General features: G+C 44.6%; 1 protein-coding gene across 2 annotated transcripts in view; it reads right to left on the bottom strand.

The window, feature by feature from the left end:
- Positions 1-708: 708 nt before the first annotated feature.
- Positions 709-27,576, bottom strand: part of IMMP2L (inner mitochondrial membrane peptidase subunit 2) — a 364,131-nt gene continuing 337,263 nt past the window's right edge. For both annotated transcript variants that reach the window (XM_036453751.2, XM_045587193.1), the window contains one exon: positions 709-1,331. In XM_036453751.2, the coding sequence (XP_036309644.1) occupies positions 1,212-1,331 (120 nt within the window). In that variant the 3' untranslated portion in view covers positions 709-1,211. The remainder of the gene's footprint in view (positions 1,332-27,576) is intronic.

The following is a 27,576-nucleotide window of genomic DNA, read 5'->3' as shown; positions in this document are numbered from 1 at the left end:
TGTATTATCTTTTAAAACTTTTAGTTTTGACCAATGTTAATACATAAGTACGCACTGATGTTTGGTGAGCAAGCTACTTACTGTAATGACAATGAATTGTTATTAGCAACATATGCCCTTAACATGCATGTATTTTTGCTGTTGAGCCTCTGTCCCTGCAAGCTCATGAGTGTGCATCCACATCGGCAAGAGGGCTGGTCCTTGTTTGGGATTCTGTTGCTGATGAAACAGGAGAGGGAGACCAGGCATGCAGAGGAAATGGGGTCAGAGGCTTAGCTTCCATCAGCGCGAGCCTCAGGTCCATGGGAGGGAAGAGGAAGAAACACATCATAAATACAGACTTGCATGCTGGCCATTTGCCACCTTATCTATACAATTACAGGCTTGCTTGTGCTAATACTATAACACTTAGCAACTGTGGTCAGCCTTACAGACGTGAACACTGGAAAATCACTGGGGTAAAAAAAATATCAGACGTGGTTGATCGGGAGGGATTTTTTTCTTCCATTTCACTGAGAACAGTTTATGAAATAGTGACCGAATACAGACAAATGGGTTCCCCCATCATGTGAACAGTCATGGGATCCCTCAGTTTTCAAGTAAAAAGGGCCAATGATTGTATGGAAGTATTGACAGAATCGGTCCTCCCCAAGAGAGAAGGCAGTCCTCCTTCGTGGACGTACAGATGAAATGACAAGCAAAGCAATACCTGAGCAATGAGTGCTTTATTTCACATTACAGCACAACCTGTCCCCCGGCAGTCCCTGCATGGTAGAAGCTGTCAATCACGATGTAATTCCCATCTGTATGTGCACCACAGGTTTCTTCTGTTCCAGCTGAACAGCAAGTGACATCACTCAAGCCATTGCGTTCACCTAGGTTCATTTGCACATTCTTCCAGCAGCAAGCACTGAAATCAACACCCAGCAACCAGCAGGATAGGGATGCAGGGCACAACCTCAAATATAACCTCCCGCAGACAAATGAGAATACAACTTCTGTATTCCCAAAGGCCGGCATATTTTTTTTTTGACACAAAACAACGCGATATTACAATTGACCACAAAATCAGGTGCTACTTAATATAATTTAATACTTTTAAACTTCTAATCATCTTAGTGCCAGAGGGTCTCCGTGTGGCGGCCCCCCTTCCTGTGCAGGTGGCCGTGGGGGGCCTCCCCGTGCCTCCAGGGCAGGCGATGGGACATCCCTCACTGGTCTTCGCTCTGCACCGGCAGGCGCTCCGGGGGCAGCATGGACTGCAGCCTCTGCCAGCGCTCCGGGGGCCACAGGATGTGCGTGGCAAGAGCATGCAGCAGCCCCAGGGAAACCTGCATTGGCGACAGAGAAGCAGAAAGAAGAGATGACTTGGTCAGGGTCACCGTTCACATCTTCAAAACAGCCCTCAGTCCAGCGCAGCTACTCCAGGGACAGAGGATGAGGAGGCGTAGACGCAGAAAGCACTGCCATCGCCCTTTCCCGGGCCTGGCAACGTGACAACATGGAAAGGGCCCCACCCTCACCGCCTCTGGGAGCAGGTGCTCACATGGTCTTCCCTCTGCAGTGGGAGCCTGAGTTCGGGGAGAAGCAAGAGCTGCTCCACAGTCACCAGCTCCCAGGCCCGCTGTGCCCCCCTCCTGCAGCCCTTAAAGCAAGCATGTCCAACTGCCAGCTGGCAGCTAAAGGAGGCTTACTGGCAAGTTTGACATGCTTGCCTCAAAGGGCTCGCTAGGGACACATCTGTGGTGTGGGAGAGCATGCACACCTGCTTAAAGGGCCTCGGATGGGGCCTTCCACAGGTCTGCAGTGAGCCTGTCAAGCTATCTTTGCTGCGATCAGCTGTTCTAATGACCTTTAGAAGTTTATAAAATACTCACGTTTAAGCACTTAATTACTGAGCACCAGTTATAAAGCAGAGAGGACACGTCTATACTATTTTCAAATATTTTTTCCTAAACATTTGAGCTCCATGGAGATTAACAAACATCATTTCTTTCATTGGAGTTATTTTATTTACTAGCATATTCATTCAAAGAAATCACATCGCCCAGACATTCTGGAATGAGCTGAATGTCAGGGGAGAGACTCCAAAATGATAACCAGAAACGCCTTTTCTTTTTTAAAGAAAGCTTCACAACAACTCGGAATACAGACAATAAACCCAAAGGGGACCGAGAAATCCATGGGCCCAGCAGAGAGAGTTTGCTTCGACTTGCTACATTGAAAATCAAACCTATGTGAACCTTGAAATTTGGTACAGAAAATGGCTCCCTTCACCAAAATCACCAGTTATTTCCATGTGGCTGCATTCCTTTCTCGGAGGTGTGCGCTATGTGTGTTTGTACACATATGCCTTCTTTTCAGCCCAGTGGAAGTTGTTGGCTTCATGGTGAATTTATCTTTCAACATGTATCTCCTAAGAAAAAGCCCCTGGCTTTTTGCATATTAGGATTGAATTCAGTTTGCTAATATTTTCATAAGGGTTTTTGTGTCTATGTTTTATAGGAATACTGACTTGTACTTTTCTTTCTTTGTGATGTCCTTGTCTAATTTTGATATCAAGTAATTGCCTTTTCATATGCGTTAAGTGTGCCTCCACCTTCTCCTCTTCGTGTAATGTTGTATTTAAAAATAACATCCAAGTCCAGAATTCAGTTGAGTCTATCAGCATAATTCCTGCTTCACTTCCCTGCATACCCACCCCCAGAGATGATTCCTTTCACTTATGTTTCAAAACCTCAGCGTGTAGCTCATTCATATTTTAAAATAGATCAATATTCAAAATCAGTTTGCCTTGTAGAAATGATTTAGTGGTATTATGAGCTATAAGAAGCAATGGAGAGCAAAAAAGTTCAAAGTGTTATAAAAAAACAACATTGCATTGAGAAAATAAAAACAAAACATAGGTCTTTGTGTGGTGAACACTACTGCTCATATAATGATAAGGTTTCAAAATAAAACTTGTATTGAAAATTGTATTGAATTGTAACAGAATTAGAAATACTAATTATAATTCTAAATTATATATAAAATGATAGTTTTCTAATTGCTCCTAAACCCTAAAAATGTGTTTTTCCCTAGAAAGATTTTAAGAGTAACTCCCTAAATTCTTAATATTCTCAATTGGTTTTAAAATTTATAAATAGAATAGTCAAATTAACTATATTAGCTAAATATGTATAGTGGGAAAATCACCAATTTAATGTGTTAATAACAACCTTCACATTGCTGAATAAGAAAAATCAAGCTTAAGATACTTCAGGTTGAATAATTACCCTCAGAAATATCACTTCTTCCTACAATTTCCAAGTTTTGTGTTTTTTTTTTACAATATCATCACACCTATTAAACAATGCAATTTTTCATTGCAATGTGTAAGTGTAAGCTATTCTCAGTAATATCTATAGTTCTCTTGTCTTAACTGCTTAGAGACTCTACCCTAACCAGCCTGATAGGTGGGGGTTTCAGCACCACGGAGAGTCACCACTGCAACAGTGTTCCCTCAAACTGTCCCTACCTGAACTCCGGTTCTATTGTCACTTGACAATGAACTTTGACCCAGTTTGTTCAGCTTTTGTGTTGTAAATGTCAATGTCTATTCACTTAATTTATTTTTACTTGGTTTCGCTAGACTAAGAACAAATTGCCTTTTTCAAGGAAAAGATAAGAAAGGAAGACTATCAGGAAGAGTAAACTCGGAAGCTCTTGGGGGAAAAATTAAGTACTAGTGAGACTCATCTTTAGGTTAATTAACCAGTTTGGAAGGTTACTGAGATTCTTCCCTCAGCTGTTTGTCTAACACTGTTCCTCTGCCCTGCATTTCACACTTGGCTACTTACCACTGTTTACCCCAATTCCACAGCAGATGCCAAATCTGAGAAAACTTTCCAGTAAAGCATTTGCTTAGTAAATCAGATCTAATGTCTTCCTTTTGGGGGAAAAAAGTTACCTTATTTGTAATCTAATGATAAGTCAGTAGTCATTTTTACATACTATCAGCTCATTACTACTGTTCCCATCAGAAATAGCCATAGAGAACTAAAGGAGATTGGCTCAGATACACACTTTCTGCTCCTCAGTAGCAGGAAGCACGAGGGATTCACAGTAGAAACTAGTTTTTAAAAAACTGTAACTATTTCCATCCTTGCTGGTCCCTCACTAAATAATCAAGAGTTGGCTAAAACACCTCCAACCCCTATCAAACATTATTTTCAATGGTTGGTTGGGTTGAAGGAATGAGAGTCAAAAGTCTTCTCCTAGGGCAGGGGTCGGCAACCTTAAGACATAAAGAGCCACTCGGACCTGTTTTCGAAGGAAAAAAAAACACCTGGGAGCCGCAAAACCATTGCGACATTTAAAACAAATGTAACACTGCATATATTGTTTCTTACCTTAACGCTGTATACCGGATCGTGCAGAAAAAGGATTTTTTCACTTAACAAAAAGAGCCGCATGCGGCTCCGGAGCCGCAGGTTGCCGACACCTGTCCTAGGTTCTCAGGTGAATGGAAAGTAAATGGCTGGTAATGCCTTAGACCACATGTGTCAAACTCAAGGCCCTCGGGCCAAATCCGTCCCGCCAGGCCTTGCAATGTGGCCCGCACCGCGCTGTCATCACTGCACTCCACTGCGTTTCCATCACAATGACAGTTTATGACTGTTCAGTCAACCATTCGGCCCGCGATTTAGGCTGGATTTTAGATTTTGGCCCCTTCTCTGATTGAGTTCGATACCCCTACCTTAGACTGAGAAAAATAACGATGGTGCTAGTTCCTGTAATTGGAAACCAATAATAAGAAGTATTTATAAAGAAACAGGGAATAGATGGTCACAACAGATATCTGGGAAGAAGAGAGACTTGAGAATCATAAGAACGTGAGGAATACAAGCTGAAGATTTGGGTTGGTCTGTCCAAGAGACCGCCTGGAATGGAAAAGGCAGCAGAGGAGCAGATCCTACCAGCCTGCAACACAGAACACCAACATTTGAAAGATAGGGAGGTATCTCAGTAAACAAGACTCCATCTAAAATACAAAATATGCAGAGCGTAAGAGAATGGATGGAAGTTAGATTGTGTGGAGAGAGGAGGTGGTTGAGATTTAAAAAGAAGGGGTGGGAGCAGTTCGATAGTGTGTAGGCCTGGGGGAATGAGAGGGAGGAAGTGTGGGAGCCTGAAGGCTAAGAGATTATGGTCCTGAATCCCCGCCATCCAGTGCAAGAAAAGGGTCCAGAGTAAAAGTCTGACCTGGAGGTGGCCCCATAGAGACATCAGTCAGCTCAGGGGCTTCCATGAAGGGGTGGCCTAGTGATTGACAGGCCTTCCAGATATACCTGTCTACTCACTGATTGTGCCCCAGAACACAAGGATGGGGGAAAGTCTGCCTCAGGAACCAGCGAGTTCAAAGCCCAGGAAACCAAATGACTACAAGGCTCAGCAAGTCAAAGCTGAGAGGTTCAAGACAAAGGTGACAGCTCTGAGTCCCACACACAGGACTGGGTCTGAGAGGAAGGACGAGGCTGGGCTGGTAGCACACTGGCCTGTGTGCCTCTGACTCAGACCTGGTGTTCTGTGGATGAGACCACAGAATGCACACATGTGAAAGTGACATACAGAGCACATGCTTTCGGCACAAGGTATTTGAAGGCAATAAATAAATAAGGTTTTCTTCCACTAATTTATCGACTCATAATACACAACTAAATGTCACAGGCAACAAACCAGGAATTTTGTTTTTAAATAGGTCATATAAAAGCTGTCAAGTTTTTACAAATGAAGTCAGTGCTCTGAAAAAAAAAAAAAATCCATGTTCTGCCCTAATCAAAAATTCCAGTTTGGCTCAGTGGATAGAGTGTTGGCCTAGGGACTGAAGGGTCCCAGGCTTGATTCCGGTCAAGGACACATGTCCAGGTTTCAGGCTCGATCCCCAGGGTGGGGTGTGCAGAAGGCAGCCAATCAATGATTCTCATCATTGATGTTTCTATCTCTCTCCCTCTCCCTTCCTCTCTGAAATCAATAAAAAATATATTTTTTAAATCCAGCTTCTTAAAATGCATCCTAACCGTTTCCTGCTCTGCAGTTGTACACACTAACGGGGTGCTTTTAAGTCAGGGATGTTCATAAACATAACCTTTTTGCATGTCTGTGAAATGGAAGGTGCTTTCTTCTGCTCGAACATCTTTGAAGGAATGATGAAAGCAGCAGAACCTCATTTGCATTGTCTAACGACCTTGGTGGGTGATGGTCTCAGAAAACAAACAGCTTTCTGAGAGAAGCCACCGCCAGTTTGGCCCGATGACAGTAACGAGCGTCCACTGGGCTCAGAAACCCAGTGCTCTGCTCCGCGCTGAAATCACTCCCCTCTCCTACGGTGCTCCCGCACCTCCAGCCAAAACAGCCAGTAAATCAGACCGGAGATGAAGTCTTTTTGGCCTAAACCAATTCAATACGTTCTTGCCTCTGACAGCGGGGAACTCCGGAGTTATTTTACATCTCAGGGTTGGGACTCTCAGAGTCACAATTTCAGATGGCCGGAGGCTCGCCAACTAAAATGCGGGAAACCCCTTCGTGTCTGGCAAACAGGCTGTCGGGGCCTGAGCGGACCATCAGCATCGGTGCCCGGGAAGCTCACAGGGCAGGCCGTGTGAGTAGCCGAGAGAAGACACGAGGCCACGATTTTCAGGTTCCTCAGACTGGAATGAAGGAGGTGTGGCTGTTAAGAAAAGGACACGACAGAGCTGTGTTCTTTTTTATTCTAGAAAGCCAGCGAAGGAGGCAGGCAGAGCCCCAGCTGAGTCTGGTCATTCTTCCAACAAAACATCTTCGCGGCGGTGGTAACAGTTAGGACGAGATGAGAGGGGCCCCCAGGGAGGAGCTGGAGCAGAAACATACACAGTGGCCGGCCGGGCAGCTGGACCCACGGGGGACGCTGTCACCATCGCTTGCAATTTTATAAGGAAGAACGGCCGTGGCGGTATCATCTTAAAATCATTTGAGGCCACAGGATGCTTCACTGACATGCACTAAAGCGATGCAAATTGTGGAAAATAAGATGTAATCTAGTTCCTGCTTTAGTCTTGACGCTGAGAATGTGATAGCGGCTGTAGCCAGAGCCCGGGGCGGGGCCGGACCCCTCCTTCCTCACGTGAGCCCACTGGTAGTCACTGCCCTGCAACTGCTGGAAACGCAGTATTTACACTGAATATGAATGAAATATTTTAATTTGTATTGATTTCAGAGAGAGAGAGAGAGAGAGAGACAGAAACATCAATGACGAGAGAGAACCATGGATCGGTTGCCTCCTGCACACCCCACACTGGGGAATGAGCCTGCAAAACCTGACTGGGAATCGAACTCTGACTTCTTGCTTCATAGGTCGATGCTCAACCACTGAGCCATGCCCAGCTGGGCAAAAACACACTTCTTTATAAGCAATAAAAAATAATGAGATGGCCCAGGTGCCACAGCCTGGAACACTGGGCCGCGGACGGGATGTCAGAGTGCTTAATGGGTGGGCTCTGGGGTCGCCAACAGGGGGAGCTATGCCTCGGTGGGAACAGCCCCTCTGGGCACAGAAGACCAGGGAAGTCACTCCAGCTGATGTATGTGCTCCAGGCGGTGAGATGCACCCAGGACCCAAGTCCTGGATCCTAAACTGGGAGGCGCCTACCACCAGGCATGCCTGCTCACAAGCAAATGCAATCCATGCGCAGCAGGGTCTGGTTTACACTGAGACCAGCATTTTCCCTGGCAAACGGGAACAAGGGGCCCCTGGCAATGCCTCATTCTGTGGGGTTAATTTTTCCCTCTTAATGAAATTTTGCTGATTAGCAGCTGCAGCAGTTCTCAAAAGTGACTGATGAAGGAAAGGACACAGTCCCTATGTCTGGCGATATGTTTAATAAAACTCTTTCTGTAAAAAAAAAAAAAAAAAATGAAAATCCCCAATTAGTATATTAAGAGACACTAATTGGAAGCCTCATTTTATGGCCTCTGGTGATGGCCGTGGAGATGAATGAAGGACAAAGCAGAGATGATTAGAGAGACACTACGTAACGCTCAGCCACAATCTCCAGTGATTCTCACTCCTAAGAGCAGCTATTAGGGGACAGAAAAAAAGGGCTTTAAAGAGAAATACTGCTTATGAAACATTTAGCAGAAACACTTGCAAATGTTTAATAGAAAGAGCTTATACTTAGTTTATGTGGATTATAAATACTTACTGAAGGATTTAAGTTAAATTTGGAGACCTTTGCCCTGGCCAGTTTGGCTCGGTGGTTGGAGCACCAGCCACAGACTGAGGATCTCAGGTTTAACTCATAGTCAAGGGCACGTACCTGGGTTGCAGGCACAATCCTTGGCCCAAGTTGGAGTGTGTGCCGGAGGCAACCAATAGATGTGCTCACATGAATGTTTCCTACTCTCTCTCTTCACCTCCCTCCCCTTTGCCTTCATTCCACTCTCTCTAAAAATCAATGGGAAGATGTCCTCGGGTGAGGATTAACAACAAGATTTTGAGATCTTTGACTAATATCTTTCCTAGTTATTTTGTTCTCTTTATGTAATTCTTCTTACCAACACCTCCTTAAAATATTTAGAACACCTGTGACATCTGAACTGATTTGTGACTGTCAAAATTTAATTCCATGTTTATGGCATAAACATATCGTATTTTGAGATTTATAATTCTAAAACAGATTTTGAATGGTAACCATTTGTTTGGTCTGAATTTTTAGTGTAGTTTTCCATCTGAAATAGAAATAATCAAATTAGGAATTCACACACATACTAGTACATGAATACATGTTTCTCTGTCTTCCACACACACATGCACACACATTCCTACACAGGTTACACAGGTAGAAGCCTGAAAGGAAGCCAAATGGTAGTGTTATCCGGGCAGTTATATTAGTGATGATGTCTACTGTTCTTTATAGTTTTCTGTATTTTCCAAAATCCCCAGCAGTTACATGTTCCATTTATATAATCACAACTCAGTGATATTGCAGATATGTCTCACTGAATGTTTTCTTGACAAAAATAGAAGTAGGTAGATTCTCAATGTTAATAAACATTGAAAAGAGATATATACACAGTGTGAGGCCATGGAGAGGCACATGGTTGGAGGAAGGAGAGTCTGGAGAACATGGGATAGTCAGTTTCCTTCATGTGACAGGAAAGATCTAAATTATAATTCAGGTAGTAATTATGTACATTGTAGTAATAATCCATTATCAAATAATGCACTGGAATCTAATATGCAGCTGTCATATCTACCCTGTCTTCCCGAAAATAAGACAGTGTCTTATATTAATTTTTGCTCCCAAAGATGCGCTAGATCTTATTTTCAAGAGATGTGTTATTTTTCCATGCGCTAGGTCTTATTTTCGGAGGATGTCTTATTTTCGGGGAAACACGGTATATTACTGAGAGACAATGTTCAGTGCTAAGTTAAACAAAATTAGGTAAGCTGTGTACTCAACAGTTATATTAAACAACTGCCTCAAATTCAACTTCAGACCAGGGTGCTTACAGCTGACTGCACTCCCAGCAAGTAATGGTTTTACTTCAAAAAGCTGCCAAGACCAAGCTGTAATAGCACAGATATGTCCCCAATAGAAACTTTCCAATAGATAGACACTACCAGGGTCACCTGGGTTAACTTTCTGAGGACAGATTCCATCTGAAGTGATACTGCTAACCATCCCTGTGGCCTAAAGAATTTTCTCAAAACACATGTACAAAGGGAGTGCACAGGTACAGAGTCTCCGTGCGGATCTGGGCCTTAGGAACACGTCAGTGCACGCAGTACTTAAGAACCAACTGGAAGATGCTTTTGTCAATACAAAGCCAGGCCACTGCATTAGAGGAAAGCTCGGTGCTGTTTATTTCATGTCCATGGTGGGATCGTTCAAGGGCAAGTTCTAAATGATTCCCTGGAGCACTGGGGCCCCTGAGAAAAACAACAAGAAAACCAGATGCCTTTGAGAAAAGTCTGAATACCTACTGGGATATTTTTGGATTATGCTGCAAATAGAGGCAAAGAGTACATTTTAAATTATATATATATATATATATATATATATATATATATATATATATGTGTGTGTGTATGTATGTATGTATGTATGTATATGTATGTACACACACACACACTAGAAGCCTGGTGCACAAAATTTTATATATAAATATATATATATATATTAGAAGCCCAGGGTCCTCAGCTTGGCCTGCAGCCTCTCACAATCCAGGACCACTGGCTCCTAACAGCTCACTTACCTGCTGACCTGATCACCCCTAACTGCCCTCCCCTGCTGGCCTAATAGCCCCTAACCACCTCTGCCTTGGCCCCCACCACTGTGGCTTTGTCCAGAAAGAAGGCAGGACAACCAGAAGATGTCTGGTCAACCTGGTCTAATTAGCATATTACCCTTTTATTATTACCCTATAGTATACCAGAGGCCCAATGCATGAAATTCATTGTAGGCTTCCCACCCCCCAGCTGCTGGCACTGGCTTCCCTCGGCACCTGGGACCCAGGCTTCCCTTGCAGCTCGGGCTTTGACCAGAAAGTGGTCTGGAAGGACTTCTGGAAGGATGTCCAGTCTAATTAGCATATTGTGCTTTTAATATATATTATATATTATATATTATATATCACCAGGGGACAGAGGCTCAATGCACAGAGTTGGGCTCCCTCCTGGCTGGATTGAGCCTACAGGAATCAGGTGGAAATCAGCTATTTGAATCCCCTGAGGGGTCCTGGATTGCAAGAGGGTGCAGGCCAGATCTTTAGACTAGATGTCCTTCTGGATATTTTTCCAGATGACCTTCTGGACAAAACCGAGGCTGTGAGGGCTGAAGCAAGCTGCCACAGCTGCAAGGGCCAAACCCCTGCACAAATTTTGTGCATCAAGCCTTTAATATATATATTATCTTAAAATATATAAAAATTTATCTTTATATATTTTTCACTAAGGGTCCTTCCTTCCTATTTTACAAGAGAAAAGAACATAAACACGAAGGTCTGGAGTCCCTTCCCATGGATGTGGGGGAAATGGAGGCTCAACTATACTGACTTCCTGTGACAGGGCTCAGGGGTGCCATCCAAGCTTCCCAGGAGACTGGTCCTGAGTTTTTTACCAAATCTGCTGCATAGGATGAAACCACCACCACATGTATTTCCATATCATGGAACAACTTCTCCTTAGCATCTTTCCAACCTTCTCTCCAAGCTTACACATCCCCATCCAATAATGATCTCTTAAAGCCTGTCCTTAAAAATGGGGTCCAAGGGTAAAAGATTCATAGCACCCAGGTAGAAAGGTAATGTAATGGCTTTTCAGTTCTTTTTCAATATATACTTTTTAAATAATCACATTCCAGTTAAAGTAGTGAGGGAATGTTGGTGCCCCTCTGAGATAAATAAGACCTTATTTTGGAGTTGACCAGGGTTAGCTCAATTGCCTTTGTTCATAAAGTTCAGATTTAATAACTGGTAGATGTAGAGTTTCTATCTGTGAGTCACATTTTGTAGATATCTGCCAGCTTTACTCAGCAGCTATCTCCACCCAAAGGCATGCCTATTCCCATTTAAGTGTTCGTCTCCTCTTCTTCCTGCCTTTGTATGGGCAAGAAATAGTCCATAGAGAAGTGAAAAGTTATTTTGGGGTTCTAGTAACATTAACTTGGATTTTCAATTTTAGAAATTCTACTTAGGATTTTTTTAAGTCTAAACATCTGCTTACTGCTTAGTGGAAAGCTAATAATATTCAAGCTCATAAAATAATATATTCTAAAAACTAATATGCAAAAGGAAATGTTCATGGTACCATCATATATTGCAATAAGAGCCTTTTGCGGGTCATTGAGAGACTCGGCTTCACTTCACGGTTTAATCACCCATGGAACTGCTTATTGCCCTATACATTCCTCCAACAAGAATATTATTTTTTAATGTGTGTCTCAGAAAACTGTGGATACATGACATTCTACTCTTCAGCAAAAGGGCCACATTTTAATCTCATCACTAGGCTCTGACATGGCATCCAACCCTCACAGGACTTAGCTTGCCTTGGATTATGGAACTTAGTACCTACTGGCAATGGTAGAGCCTAGAAAATGAATGTTATCTATTGTACATGAGTCTCCACAGGCATCGGATCTCTCTGATGCTCTAGAGTTCAGACAGAGAACAGAAGGTGAGACACTTGTAGACACCCATGTCCACCCAGCAACAGCCCCGGGGAGGTCCTTTCTGGGCGCATTATTCCTGTTCCGTAGGTCCTCAAATTCTCCTCCAGATGAAAGATACTTGCGTGATGTATCATAACACTCTGTAATCAGGTTTCATTTCTGAGAAGTCTTATCTTTTACAGAAACAGCACATATTTAATCTAGCTGCCATCACTGCCACAAGAATCTTGCACGATAAGCTTGAGGGCAGATTCTAACCACACCCTGTCCATCCTCGGAGAGGCAGCTCAAATACCACCACTGCTGGCAGGCACTACTGGGCCACCCCGGGGAGGTCTCCATCCGGGTCCCCATCCACTCTGTTCCTACCTGTGCTGTGCTCAGCCCGCCCAGCAATGATCTGTTGACATTTCTGTTGCATCCACCTTATCTTCTTCCCCCTGAGGCCTCAGTGACTGGCGCGGAATAGGCAGGAGATAAATATTTGCTGAACGAATGAATTTAAATGAGTCTAAATTTTAGAATGGAGGCTCATCAGATAAGGTGTCATGACAGACAAGGAAAGACCTGGAGGGAGGTGGGTACATGAGCAGGTTTCTGTAAGTGTTCGTGAGAAGAGCAGGCTGCAGCGCATGTGCTTACCAATTCTGAATATTTTATAAAAAGAGCCTTGTGGGGGGGGGGGCTTCTTTGTTCGTTTGTGTGTGGGTTTTTTGTGTGTTGTTAATCCTCACCAGAGAATATTTTTCCCATTGATTTCTTTAGAGAAAGTGAAAGGGAGGGAGGGAGACGGAAAGAAGAAAGAAACATCTATGAGAGAGAGACACATCAATTGGTTACCTCCCACACGTGCCCCCACTGGGCCCGGGGATCGAACCTGCAACCCATATATGTGCCCTTGACTGGGAATCAACCCCTTGACCTCTTGGTGCACACTAACCACTGAGGACACGGCCAGGACAGTACCCAGTTTTCAAGGACTGCTTTGGTAAAGAGTCTTTTTCTTGACGAGGCTTCTTAATTGTAGGCATGGGCTTCTGAACTGTTCCTGCCCTGGTCACAGGTGTAACCGACGGCGAGACTTGCTACTTTCCTTAAGGAAGTACACAAACGCCCGTGCCCAACTTTTATTTTGGGGAATACAGACAGCAGTGACCTCTTGCAGCCACAGCGGTTCCAATACCCCCAAAGCAGAGAGCATATAAGTGAACCGAGTTTGCGGTGTGTGCATTTGCAGCACCAAACCTCCTGGCACAGAGTTGCTTATCCCCGTGAGGTTCCCTGGTTCCCAGCCCTGCTCCCCTCCTTCCCCTGCAGTGAGGGCTCGGTCTCCAGTTCTCCATTAAGCTTTCCAAACAGGCGATCTGCCTCAGCGTTTCTAAGGGAAAAGGAAAAGCAGCTTCTCCCCACAGCAGCAGTTAACCTTCGCTTGTATGAAATAGGTGCACACATCTGTGCTTTGTCATCAACAGGGAAAACGGCTTCATTTCCCTAATTGGTATCTGCTCCTCAGCCTCGGGTTAAGGATTCACTTGCCTCTGTGCCACCTTGAAAATCCAGTCTCACTTCCTCACGTGCGGGCCCTCCTGTTCGCTTAGTCTGCATCCGCCTCAGAGAGGTGCCCATGTCCAGCATCGGACCGCCCTCCGCAGAAAGTTTAATTGGGAACTCTTTCTAATAAAGAAGATTGAGACCCTTTTGTCTTCGGGGAAACAGTAAGAAGTCAGCAACGTAAACATGTTGCAGGGCCCGCAGGGCGTGGAAGCCACCGTGTCTCCATGCGCAGCTGCCTCTGCAGGTAAATGCGCTGGAGGTCGGCAATGAAGGGCTCACCCTAACCAGGAGGACAGGGGCTCTCAGCCATCGCTCTCTGCTTTCAGCCTCTAAAACAGAGATTGTGTTGTCCTGGAATCCCAGAGGGAAACTACCCCACCGGGAGGAAAGGCATGCCCAGAAGCGCCAGGCCACGGAGAAAGGGAGAGAAGAATGTGCTATATTTTTCTCATCCCAACACCCCACTAAACTGGACTTTTTGGTATGTTTATCTGAAAGTCTCATTGGCACTTCAATGCCTCGGAAGTCGCAGAAGTGTGCTGGCTGCTGCACTGGCTCTGATTAGACACTCATTCATCATGACACCTGTGGACCACCACAGTGACCATCGCCATCGGCACTGATGAGCATCACACAGAGCCCAGAGCGAACCAGGGCACACCAAGTCCCAGGGGCTGGGCCATAGTCTGAGCAGATTTCTAAGTGACACATGTGGTCCTTCTGGTATGGAGGAAAAGGGAGAGCCAGCATGGCAGGCCACCAGGGAGAGGACACTTGGTGACCTGAGACCACCTGCCAACAGGTCAGGGACAAGCTGTGTAAGAGCAGCTCTCTCCCTGGACAGCTGAGTCCCAGGCAGTCCAGCACTCAGCCCACCAAGCCTCCTGGCCCCTGCAAACCCCTCTACTTAATGGTTCCCCAGATGGGCCTGCTCAGCGGATTCCTGTCTGGAATGCTAGCCCTCCACCTGAGGAACAATGGGATAGTCAATAGAGATTGTGACATCTTGAGAATGAAGGCGGTAAAAACAAATAGCATAGTGATTCCTCTTGGCCTACCTCACAGCAGCCCTGCTGGTTAAATAGAGAAAAAGCTTTCAAACGATGAGTGACATCATTGCCATGACAGAAAACTCCTGAGCGCATCACCTAGCCAAGTGGTCAGCAAACTCCTTAGTCAACAGAGCCAAATATCAATAATACAATGATAGAAATTTCTTTTGAGAGTCAATTTTTTTTAAACTTAAACATCTTCTAACACCACTTATTCAAAATAGACTCGCCCAGGCCGGGGTATTTTGTGGAAGAGCCACACTCAAGGGGCCAAAGAGCCAAATGTGGCTCGGGAGCTGCAGTTTGCTGACCACCCATGGACCTAGACCATGATTTATTATGAAGGTAGAATTAGGCCCACCTATACCAGTTGTGTGAAATCAGGAACAATATACTAACGTCCTCCCTAACTATCCTCAAAATTCAACATACGTATTCTACTGGAAGATCCATGATGATGTATGCATCCACCAAGTCGATTTCACATTTGTACACAAACAAGCATCCATATTTATCCGATGCTAACGCTAGGTTGGGAACTCATGACGTGAACGTGGCAAATCCAATGTAACCAGTACAGCTACCTTTTGAAGTAAGTAGGATTCTGCATCCAATTTTACAGATGGGGAGTCCGAGCCTTAAAGAGTCGAAATGAACACTTAGCTGTGGATTGGAAGCCATGCTGACTGTAAGTCACAACCTGATGATTACTCTCACTTATGACTCACCCGGTGTCATCAAGACAACTGCCAGGTTTCAGCAGCATCTCTTCAGTGTACTGTGTGTTCCAGAGCTCAGGTGACAACACAGCCCTCCTGGCCAGCACGGGGTCCATACCCCAGCGCCTAAGTGCACTGTCCAGATCCAGGTCCTATAGTGGAGAATGCTTTCAATTCTTTCCTCTTTCCTTCCCCAGAATCATGCAATTATGTGAAGCATCTAAAAATATTTCATTGCGATTCATTTTGTTAGCCTTCTAATGTATCCCTAAATTTCATTCCTCCTAAAAGTTGTAAAAAATAACTACATAATTCTTATCAGAAAAAAATATTTTTATAAGCATACTACTTTTTTTTTCAGCATTATTATGCTTTGAAGTGCTATAGCACGTACAAAATCCTTGAGCTATATATAGCACAGGTAAACTCTAAATAAGTGTAATTGTGGGTCCATAAAAACTACAAATCCTGCTCACTCAATCCATGCAGGAGAAGCAGGTGCATTCTGTGGGAGGAGCTTCACTGATTGGCATACAGGTTTGGGTACCACACAGACCTTCCTGTAATGAAGGCATCCCTGGCCTCAACATCAACTACAGGCCTGCCCTGGAGCCAAGGTCACCTTCGTTCTGGTGCCAAGGTCACCTTCATGGCTTCATCCTCCAAATAATCTTTGCTTCAGAATCCTGTGTTTATCCTTCACTCTCTGAAATCCTTCTCGACCCCCACACAAGCACCTGATCCTGTTATTTCTCCTATGAGTAGCTGTGTCAGGTAGGGCTCGGGTCAGACCGTGTTGGTGGAGGCGGACGAGGGAAGTCTCCTGGCAGTCTCTGAGGGAATCTTATCTGTGGAATTGAGTTAATGTCCATTTGTATTTTGGACATAAGCCCAGAAGCTAGCAGACAGCAGGGTCTTTTAGAAGTAATACAATTCCCCAAAACAGAAAGCAACAATAAACTATAATAAAAGGCGATGTTTGCAGAGCAAGGGCAGCCGTAAAAATGTATTGTACTCTCCACCCTGTATTTAATTTTGAAAACATTTTCCCATCTCTATTAAGCAGGGCTTTTTGAAGTTTAATTTTCATCACTCTCTCTCCCTGGAACACTGTGCGTGGTCAGACCCTCTTTGAGCCAGGGCACGGCTCCATGGTAACGGAGACTCAAACATCATGGGCTGGAGCTCTCCACACGTCATCCCAGCTCAGAAAAGCAGGAGAGGGGCTGGGAAAACCCCACCCAGGGGCCCCTCATTCCTTGGGGTGACATCCTGAGGGAGAAATCCCACCCCCATGAGGTATGGGAGGGAAAAGGGAAACGAGTCAAGTGGCAGCCCAAGCTTACAATGCTAAGGAGCTGGTTCTGGGATTTCAAGGTTTGAAATGAATCCTTTATTTTAGCTCCCTGCAGAGATGAAAATGCAGGTCTTATTCATCAGTGCAGCAAAGAACTCTACCTCTAAGCCACATTTTCCAGCACATGTGGAAATGGGCTCATTCATGCCCTCACTCAAAATTCACTGGGTTTAGCTTGTAAGCAAAGCCCCATGGTAGGCAGTGCGCTGCGCTGTGGGATTTATACATCAGATCTCTGTGAAAAGTACTGTACAGTATATCCAGGCCATGGAATAGTATTCAATGCAAAGGAAGAAATGAGCTTTCAAGGCATGAAAGTCATGGAGACACCTTGGATGCATATGACGAAGGATGAGAAGCCCATCTGAAAGCCTACCTACTGCACAAGTCCAACTAGATGAGCTCTTGGAAAAGGCAAAACCATAGAGACAGTAAAGCTCAGTGGTTACTGGGACAGGGGGCAGAGAGCATAGGCAAAGCACAGAGAATTTTGAGGGCAGTGAAAATGCTCCGTATATTATAATGACAATCACATGCATTACACATTTGTCCAAACCCATACCATGTACAGTATTAAGAGTGAACCCTGATTTACTGTAAAATATGGAATTTGGGTGGCTGTGGTGCCAATGGTGTCAACATAGGTTCATCCCTGGTTTAAAAACATACACACACACACCACACAGAGATCTGCTGTATAAATTCCCCCCCCCCCCCACACACACACACACACACGGACACTATTCTGGTTAGTGATGTTGGTAATGGGGGAGACTATTCATGTGTGAGGGCAGGGAGTATATGGGAAATCTCTACTTCCATCTCAACTTTGTTGTAAAACTAAAACTGCTTTAAAGAATAGTCTTTAAAAAAATGTGTATATATTAATAATGAATTACCTGAAAGAGAAACTAAGAAAAACAATTCCATTTATAATTACGACAAAATAAAATAAGGTACCTAGGAATAAATTAAATCAAGTAGTAAAAGGCATGTGCTCAGAAAATTATAAGACACTGAAGAAAGAAGTTGAAAAAGATATAAATAAGTTGGAGCATATACCATGTTCATTGATAGGAAGAATTAATGTTAAAATGCCCATACTACCCAAAGCAATCTATAGTTTTAATGCAATTGCTATCAAGATACCCAAAACTAGAACAAACATTCCGAAATTTCATATGGAGCTACCGAAAAAATCTCAAATAGCCTCGGCAATCTTGAGAAAGAAGAACAAAGTTGGAAGTATCATAATACCTGATATCAAACTATACTACAAGATCATAATAATCAAAACAGCATGGTACTGGAATAAAAATAGGCACATAGATCAATGAAGCAGAATAGGGAGCCCAGAAATAAACACGTGCCTTTATGGTTAAATAATAATAGACAAAGAAGGCAAGAACATACAATGAAGTAAAGACAGGCCATTCAGTAAATGGTGTTGGAAAAATTGTACAGATATGTGCAAAAATAAAAATAAAACTACACTATCTCCTTACACCTTACATAAGAATAAATGCAAACTGCATGAAATACTTAAAGACCAGGAACCATAAAAATCCTGGAAGAAAACATAGGCAGTAAAATCAGAAACATTTCTTATAGCAATTTTTTTTTTTTTAGATTTTTTTCCTATGGTTAATTTTCACATCTGGAAATAGTTTTCATGATATTATTGAATACTAACATTTATTGTGTCTATGTTGGCTTTACCTAGAAACAGGAAAAATTAAACACTTCCAGATAATATAGAGATGACTCAAATGAATTAATTGGTGAAACCCAAGCTATAGATAAGCTATTTCCAACTACTTTCTAGTTTTTAATAAACTTACATTTGACTCCACCTCTTCAGGGAGCATTAATATGTCAAATAGTAGTGAAACAATATAAATGTTATATAACATAAAAAAATAAAGAGAATAAGTTTATCATTTCTTTTTTTTTAATATATTTTATTGATTTTTCACAGAGAGGAATGGAGAGAGAGAGATAGAAACGTCGATGGGAGAGAAACATCGACCAGCTGCCTCTTGCACACCCCCTACCGGGGATGTGCCCGCAACCAATGTACATGCCCTTGACCGGAATCGAACCTGGGACCTTTCAGTCCGCAGACCGATGCTCTACCACTGAGCCAAACCAGCTTTGGCAAGTTTATCATTTCTTATTTGGGGGTAGAATTTTATAGTCAGGGTGGGAATGGAATCACATTTTTATTTCTTAATCCCTTTTTAACTCTGTATTCTCTCATGATAACTGAGCATTTACATGTATTCTAAATCTATTTCTTCAATAAATAGACTTTCAGATCCAGAGAACATGCTAACACTTGGCCTCCTTTATCATGTATGTGCTGATGACTCTGTAACATGCTAACACCAGCCTCCTTTACCACCTATGTGCTGATGGCTCTCAGATGCAGAGAACCTGCTAACACCTGGCTTTCCCATCTCCTCCAAAGACGACAGAGTCATATCTAATTCGAGATTCTGATGGAAAAGGAGAGGCCGCCATGGGATAAGCACTCAGAAAGGAGGGCGTGGCCTTGGGGTTCCAGGGTTTCTGGCAGTTCTCATGCTTATTTGGGTGGTGGATCCTGAGGGGGAAGAAGGTCCTGCTGGCTTGGCATTTAGCAGGATTGATTAATGACTACCTGGGACCATTAATTTGAGAATCATTGCAATGCTATCAGCATTTCTTGTTTTCCTTGTGCTAATATTTATTTCTGCAAGATGCACAACTGGCCTTTTTGGTCTGTCCTGGAGCTTATTTCTTCCACGAAGCCATGTTGTTGTTGATGAGTCAGGGACACTTGTCTAAATATAACCTCGCCTCCCGCAGCAGAGGGTCACCGGGGATGGCAGAGGTGGAAGGCTGACCAGACTGAGGAAGAAGCTCCCCATCGGCTGCTGGCCTGAGCACTCCAGACACAAAACCAACACGCCTCCGCCTAGCAGTGCGCTCCTAGCACCCTGGACAGCGCCTGTCCCTTTGTCTCATAACAATTTCCTAAGTGCCTTTATGCCTGGTCTAAGCTCTGACTGCCTTTTCCCTTTCTCAGCACATATTTCTAAAGTGCAACTGCATTTCACCCCCCACCCCCTTGCTATTTTCTTAAAGTGTTTTCTTGATTGCCAGTGCTCCTTCCCTGTTTTCATAAACCCGCTGGACTGCATTGCTCTTTCCTGGTTGCATCTTGCATTTCGTGCTCAGCCTCGTAAGCTCATGAACATCCACATTCTCTTTAGTGCCATTGTCTTTCTTTCTTTTTTTTTTTAATTGATTTTAGACAGAGAGGAAGGGAGAGGATTAGAGAGTTAGAAACATCGATGGGAGAGAAACATTGATCACCTGCCTCCTGCATATCTCCCACTGGGGATGTACCTGCAACTAAGGTACATGCCCTTGACCGGACTTGAACCTGGGACCTTTCTGTCCACAGGCCAACGCTCTATCCATTGAGCCAAACTGGCCAGGGCTTTAGTGCCATTTTCCCTTCACGCAGTGTCATGGGGAAGCCTTCTTGCGGGGAGAGTCCTCGCTTGCTCCAACCAGCCCTCCGTTTGCTCAGAAGCGTGTAAGTTAGCGTGGGCCCATTCCTAATTATCCCGGGACTGACTGTCCCATTGATGGATGACCAGGCCTTCTCTTTCCTCCCCCCACTGCCCGTCTCTTAGCCATGGCATTTTCATATCTCTGTGGAGAACGCACAGAGGTGACGAGAGGGAGAGAAAGGCACATTCATCAATTTTGATCATTTTGAGCAGCTTCCATAAAAAGATCTGATAGAAGACAAGGTTGAAATTATTGGCTCAATTGAGATTTATAAACTGTCCGTGGACATCGTTATCTGTGCTATTTCTGGTCAGCATTTAGCAAGGATAATTGAAAAAGAAAACAGGCAGACAAGGTGGGTGGAGGAATGAAACACTAATTTTTTAAAATTAGAGATGTATGAAAAATAAGGAGAGAGAAAGCTTGGAGTGAGAGAGAAGTGAGACCACAATATGGCTCAACTAAAGACCAAGTGGGGGCTGCCAGATGTGAAGCAGTTGCTCTGTGTCTCCTGCTGGGGAAACAGCAAGTTGACAGACAGACAGACACCCATTGGGCTGATTACGCAGCAACACCACGGAATGAAACCAACAAGGTTATTTCCTGAAATGATCCTTTTTAAAATTATTTTCTTTTTAAAATTTCCCTAAAAATATGTTTTTATTGATTTTTAGGGAGAGAGGAAGGGAGAGGGAGAGCTAGAAACACCAATGATGAGAATCCTCGCTAGGCTGCCCTCTGCTCACCCCCTCTGGGGATCGAGCCTGCAACCCCAGGCATGTGCCCTGACCCAGGACCACATGAGCATCTTCTTGGTTCATGGGACAACGTTCAACCCCATGAGCAACACTGGCTGGGCTAACATCTTCTTCGTTCAAGTAGATACAGGCCACTGAAGAGGCCAGTTCCCAACAGGCTCACACAGACAGGCCCACACCCACACCCCAAGGACACGGAGTTGGTGCTTTGCGAATCTCAGAAGGACATAGGCCAGTGGTCAGCAAACTCATTAGTCAGCAGAGCCAAATACCAACAGCACAATTGAAATTTCTTTTGAGAGCCAAATTTTTTAAACTTAAACTTCTTCTAACACCACTTCTTCAACATAGACTTGCCCAGGCTGTCTATGTGGGAGAGCCACACTCAAGGGGCCAAGGAGCCACACGTGGCTCTCGAGCCACAATTTGCCAACCACAGACCTAGGGAGCCCGTCTTCCTTCAGGAACTCCACAAGAAAACACTAAGGATGTGAGAAGCCCCAGGCACTTCAGTGAGCAGCCGCTGTGGGCTGTGAAGGACTGGGGGAAGGCGCTGAGTTCCCAGTGGGTATGGCGCTCCAGGCTTATCCGACCCCTGAACGCAGCCCACTTTGGTGTTCACAGGCTCCTCACTAGAGCAGCAGCTACTTCCTAATGCTCTGGGCTTGGCTGTCCAGTTGGTCGATTGCCCTGGTTGCCTCCTTTGGGAAAATCCCTCTGGCAGAATGGCCATGGCATCCACACAGATCCCATAGGGCCAACCTGTCCCTGGTGGGAACTGCCCTGCGGGCCCACACCTCGGACCCTGCTCGTGCCTCTCAGCTGTCCTCCTGCCTCCAAACTTGGCTGAGTCTACCAGTAAGAAGGGGAATCCTTGGCACTGCAGGGGCCTGGGCACCGGCTCCAGGGACCAGGCCTCCCGGGTGGGGGGAAGCCCACTGCAGCCTCGTCTGGGCGCATCCTGAAGGCTCCACCCTGATGCCATCAGGGGTCAGCTCCTGCCTGCTGGGCCCTAGGCACAGTTCCCCCGACAGGCCACTACCCCTCTCTGACCCGCCCCACCCCGTCCCAGGCCCCACAGCTCCCATGTCCTAGCCTCACCCTGCATGGCCACAGCCAACTTGCCTAAGGGCCCTTCCATGAACGTGATGTGAGGGTCCAGAGGAAGGAGAGAGGAAAAAGAGAGGAAGGAGAGAGGAAGGAGAGATGCCTCCCAGTGCTGGGCTCGGCCTGCCCGGCTGGACCAGGCTCACCGAGGCCGCCTTCTGTTCAGCGGTCAAGACCTCTAGGCCGCGGTGAGATGGCACCAAGTCGGTCCTGACTTTGCTGCTGGAGCCGTCCGTAAGCACCACGCACCCTGGGGCACTTAGAAACGTCCCTGTCATTCCAGAGCAAGGTTTCACAAGAGACGATCAAGCAGGAGAAAGGCGCTCAGCTCAGTCAGCATATGCAGGCGAGAAAACCAGGAATTCCCAACTGTGTAAACAAATGAGATGCGGAGCCTGTCTTGGCTGCAGGCTTCTGTACCGCTAAGATGCCTATAACCTGCCCAGGGCTGTGACGTGTAACTGCTTTAAGCACTCAGCCCACCTCCTAATAGGCAGAGACGCCCAGGAAACGCAGGTGTTTGAGCAAACAGGAAAAATGACGCCCGGCATCCCTCCTATCTGACGACATTCGGCACCAGCATCTCAGCCTGGGATTAGGGACACTTCACATGGAGGGCCCCATGGATAGGGTAAAGATCAGTCATTACATGTCAGGTTTACCACCCCCCCTTATCCTTGGAAGATACATTCCAAGATCCCTAGTGGGAACCTGAAACTGCACATAGTGCCAAACCCCAGGATACTGTTTTCCCTGGACACACACACCTACGATAAATCTAACTTATACAGTAGGCAAGTAGGAGATTAACAACAATAACTAATAATGATAGAGATCAATAATAATATGCTACAATAAAAGTTATGTGAATGCGCCCCCCCTCTCTCTTTCTCTCTCTCTCAATATCTTACTATACTGTATGTACTACATGGACACACTGGCCAAAGCAATGACCCACATCTTGGGTTGGATGGAGCAGGGCAGTGTGAGCATGGCCTGCAACTTGAAATTCATGAATTGTGGAGTTCTGGAATTTCCTCTTTAATATTTTCACGCCTCAGTTGACCGGGGATAACCGAAACTGCAGAAAGGAAACCATAAGGATAAGGAAGAACTACCGTAAACTTGGAACTCTGCCCACATGCTATCTGGCAACAGATAGCTGCAAGAACCATTTTCCCCAGACTGCATTCCCATAGAGCTAGAAACACACAAACCACCACCACACGAAACAGCTCTGCTAATGACATCCCAGCACCCACCTGGCTGTTCGCCAACAGGCCCAGCAATTGTCCATGGGAACTAGGGTTCTAACCCTGGCCGTGTGGTCCACTTAGTTGGGTACTGTCCCATGCTCCAAGAGGTAGCTGGTTCAATTCCCGGTCAGGGCATGCGCCTGGGTTGCATGCTCAGACCCCAGTAGAAGGCATGCAAGTGGCAGCCTATCAATGCTTCTCACTCTTCCTTTCCCTTCCTCTCCTTAAAAAATAAATAAATAAATAAATAAATAATCAATAAAAGTATATCAAGCAAATACTGTGGTTTCCCCTGGCGCTGCAGAGACTTAGCATTCGCCATTGGCAAAGACAGTAGTACCTGCAACAAACCTTTCCCCATATCTCCACTCTGCGAATGTGGTCGGACATGCAGGCATCAAGAGGACCAACATCACCCCCTTAAATTCAATTAAAAACAAAATAACCAACATTTTAAAAAGAGTATATTTGGAGGTGAACGTCCGACTCCTCTGGATTCTCTTGTGGTGGAGTCCTCCCACATGTCACACCCTGCCTACCCTCCCAGTCTCACCCCCTGCCGCTGCCCCTCCCCCAGCTGCCAGCTCTACCTTCCATTCCCAAGGTGGTTTGAAATCAACGATTCAACTAATTTCTGGCAAAATGTCAACCGATTAAAAATTATAGAAATCTTACCTCCAATCTCACCTGCATGCAAATGAGACTTTTCTGTATCTAAACTCGGGTGTATAAACTTCATTTAGAGAAGAAAGTGCCTTCAAACCCACCCCCCATCCCTCACAGCCTGAGGTCACGGCACCCTCTGGCCCTGAGGCCCTGGTTCTCTCCTGACTGGCCTTCTCTGTCCCCTCAGCTTGGAAGCTGCAGGAGACAGTGGCGCCACTAGTCAGGGCTTATGACCTGCGAACGCAGGCTTTTCACGGGACTAACATGCTCCCAGGAAGGGCTTTCTGTATATGTGCCCCGTTAACCTTTCAAAATGCCCGGATAATTATTGGTGGTGATGTTATAGGTGCTCCTGGACCACAGAAGAGGCTTCTCATTGCAGACGCTGGTTTGACAGGAATACAGGCCAAACCAAACAGAATGTGCCTTCTCCGCAGCAATGCGCTTGACCTTGTGCAGTGAGAATCGTCCACGTATTCAATTAGCAGCTGAAGAAGTGTGCCCTGTGTTCCCCAACATTGCAGGACATCCATATCCACCCTGCCGAGTGAAAATCCTCAGCACCGTGTCACGTGTTTCATTCCTCCTATGTAAATCACAGCCCTGCACATTATTGGTATTTTTCAGATCATTTTAAAATGAATTAAATGCATTGTTTTCTCCATACTCTCAAATTCAAAAATGACATCAAGTGAATTACTGAATTTTAATTTTCCCTGATGGTATTATTATCAATAACATCAAATATTGACTTAATACTATCATTTCTAGGATAAAGACATTTTATAATTTATTCTAAGAAACCTATGCACAGAATATATTCCTAAAACAAACTAGAATATTCATTTCCCACATTTGGATATAACTTCGGCAAGATATAAATGGAACTTATCTAACAATATGTTATGCGTTGTCAAAAACCTTCATCCAAAATAAAACAGACCCGCATAAAATATTAACAATAGCCTGCACCTGAGATGAAACTTTAAAGAGATAATTGCAAGGGAAGCCAGCCTACCTAATTATACTTATTTTAATAACAAAAAGCTCATATAAAGTTTCATTATAATTATATACCTAAGGTGATCTACTATCTAGACCTCCAACTTCTTTGAAAAATTAATAGGCAATAGAAATCAAATTCTCTTTTCTAATAAAGGAGAATAATCACTTTATTCAATTAATTTACAGCCTCACCCTCTGAATATGAAGTGGGAAGAGATTAGCCTGTTACCCCCGTTCCTTTCTAACCTTGTTGTGGTTGGAGGAAAGGAGATACAGGCAGCCCTGCGGGCTCCAGGCCTGGGCCATGAGCCAGTCCTGGGCAGTTTAAGTCTCAGCCACCTTCCGCCCTACCTCACTCGGACTCCTCAGCCATCCCCAGCCTTCCAACCCCACCTACACAGAAAGGAGCATCTGAGACATCCATGGACATAGAGTTTATGACTGAAAACATATCTTAAGTCCAGGGTAGACAGGGTACACTTCCAATCTTCAAGAAGATCGTAGTTTTGAAGGCAGACCACACCCATGACCACTTTCAGTTGGACCTCACAGCTGGGGGTGAAGGGGAACTGAACAGGGTCAGAGTGGAACCTGCCATGTGATTCCGGCAGTTTCCAAGGCTTTGCCTTCGCATTTTCAGTTTGACAGCCGCCTTTTCTGACAATATGTTGTTTGTGGAAATGTGTTCATGCAACCTACTGGGGAAGGGGGACCCAGTGGAAAGTCACCTGTAGGAACTATACAACTGAAAACTTAATTGAAAGCTTATTTTTTTACACTGTTTGAAGGTCTTTAAGGTTATCTGACACAGTATTCTTTCTAAGGTGTATCTGCCCATATTCTGTACCTTCTGTAAGAAAAAAAAATGTGGAAGAAAGTTTTGTTTAAATCTGTATAAACACAAAGGTAAGCTAACAATCGGTGCTCACCATGCTCTAGGCCAGGGGTGGGGAACCTTTTTCCTGCCAAGGGCCATTTGGATACTTATAATATTATTTGCAGGCCATGCAAAATTATCAACTTAAAAAATAGCCTACTAGCCAAAACCGGTTTGGCTCAGTGGATTGAAAGCCTGCTGATTGAAAGGTCCCAGGTTCGATTCCAGTCAAGGGTATGTACCTTGGTTGCGGGCACATCCCCAGTAGGGGGTGTACAAGAGGCAGCTGATCGATGATTCTCTCTCATCAATGTTTCTAACTCTCTATCCCTCTCTCTTCCTCTCTGTAAAAAATCAATAAAATATATTAAAAATAATGATAATAATAAAATATTTAAAAACAAATAGCCTGCTACATTTGGTCAAACATTTAATTAACTCACCCCAATGCCTTGGCAGGGCCAGACCAAATTATTTTGCAAGCCTTATCGTGCCCTCAGGCCGGACATTCCCCACCCCTGCCCTAGGCACACAGGAACCTGTTTTACAGCACTGACTGGGTCCTCTAGAAATACTTGGTTCAGAGTTGCACTAAATCTTCAGCTACATACAGATTTTAGCAATATTAAATGCCTTGGATTTAAAAAAAAAAAAAAAAAGAGGGGGGGGGGTGTAGGTGGTACATATTTGCAGGAGTGTGGGAGTCCATGCCTCCTTGGACTATGAGAAAAAGGAGCTTCAAAGGACAGGAATATGGAAAGAACGGAAAATAAAGCTTCTGAAAGGACCCCACCCAGAATATAATTCAGTGATCGAATTTCAGTGTGCTGGTTCAAGTCAATAATTTTTAATACTGATTACATGTTGGAATGATAGTTTGGAAGTACCGGGCCACATAAAACTTAAAAATACATGTCATGTTCTTTAACATTATAACGAGGCTAATAGAAACTTAACAGATCTGTGAGGCTTGACTTCGATTTCACGCAGACAGCACTACTAAGAGCCTGAACCAGTACCACCTACTCTGGCCTCCTCTCCTGCTGTGCCCTCGCTTTCTCTTAGATTCTGATGTTCATTTCATGTGCACACACACACACACACACACACACACACATAATATACGTAATCTTTCAATGAAAAACATCCAACGGATTTTTCAGTTGCCCTCTGATTCTGAAGACATTTCAATGCTAGCAAAACAGTATAATTTGCAGAGTGCGATGCCTCTGGAAACATCTGAGAGCTCAGATGGGACCTGTTCTATCCTTTCACAGCAAAGATGCTGTAGCTAGGAAGGGTGTAAGCTGGGCTCCAGTTTGGTGACATTGCTATCACTTCACAGGAAAGTGGAGAAAAGGGAAGAGTCTGTTTGGAGGGGTAGGGGGTGGCTGCTGTAGAAGGTGGATGGGCACTCACACGGGCTCCTCCATTCTGTTCTTCCAAAGGCCTCTTATAGATGAAAGCTAA

This window comes from Pipistrellus kuhlii, unplaced genomic scaffold (assembly GCF_014108245.1).
Source record: "Pipistrellus kuhlii isolate mPipKuh1 unplaced genomic scaffold, mPipKuh1.p scaffold_m20_p_26, whole genome shotgun sequence".
NCBI classification, from domain to species: domain Eukaryota; kingdom Metazoa; phylum Chordata; class Mammalia; order Chiroptera; family Vespertilionidae; genus Pipistrellus; species Pipistrellus kuhlii.
The sequence above is the reverse complement of the archived record's forward strand: the minus strand, read 5'-3'. Positions and strand labels throughout refer to the sequence as shown.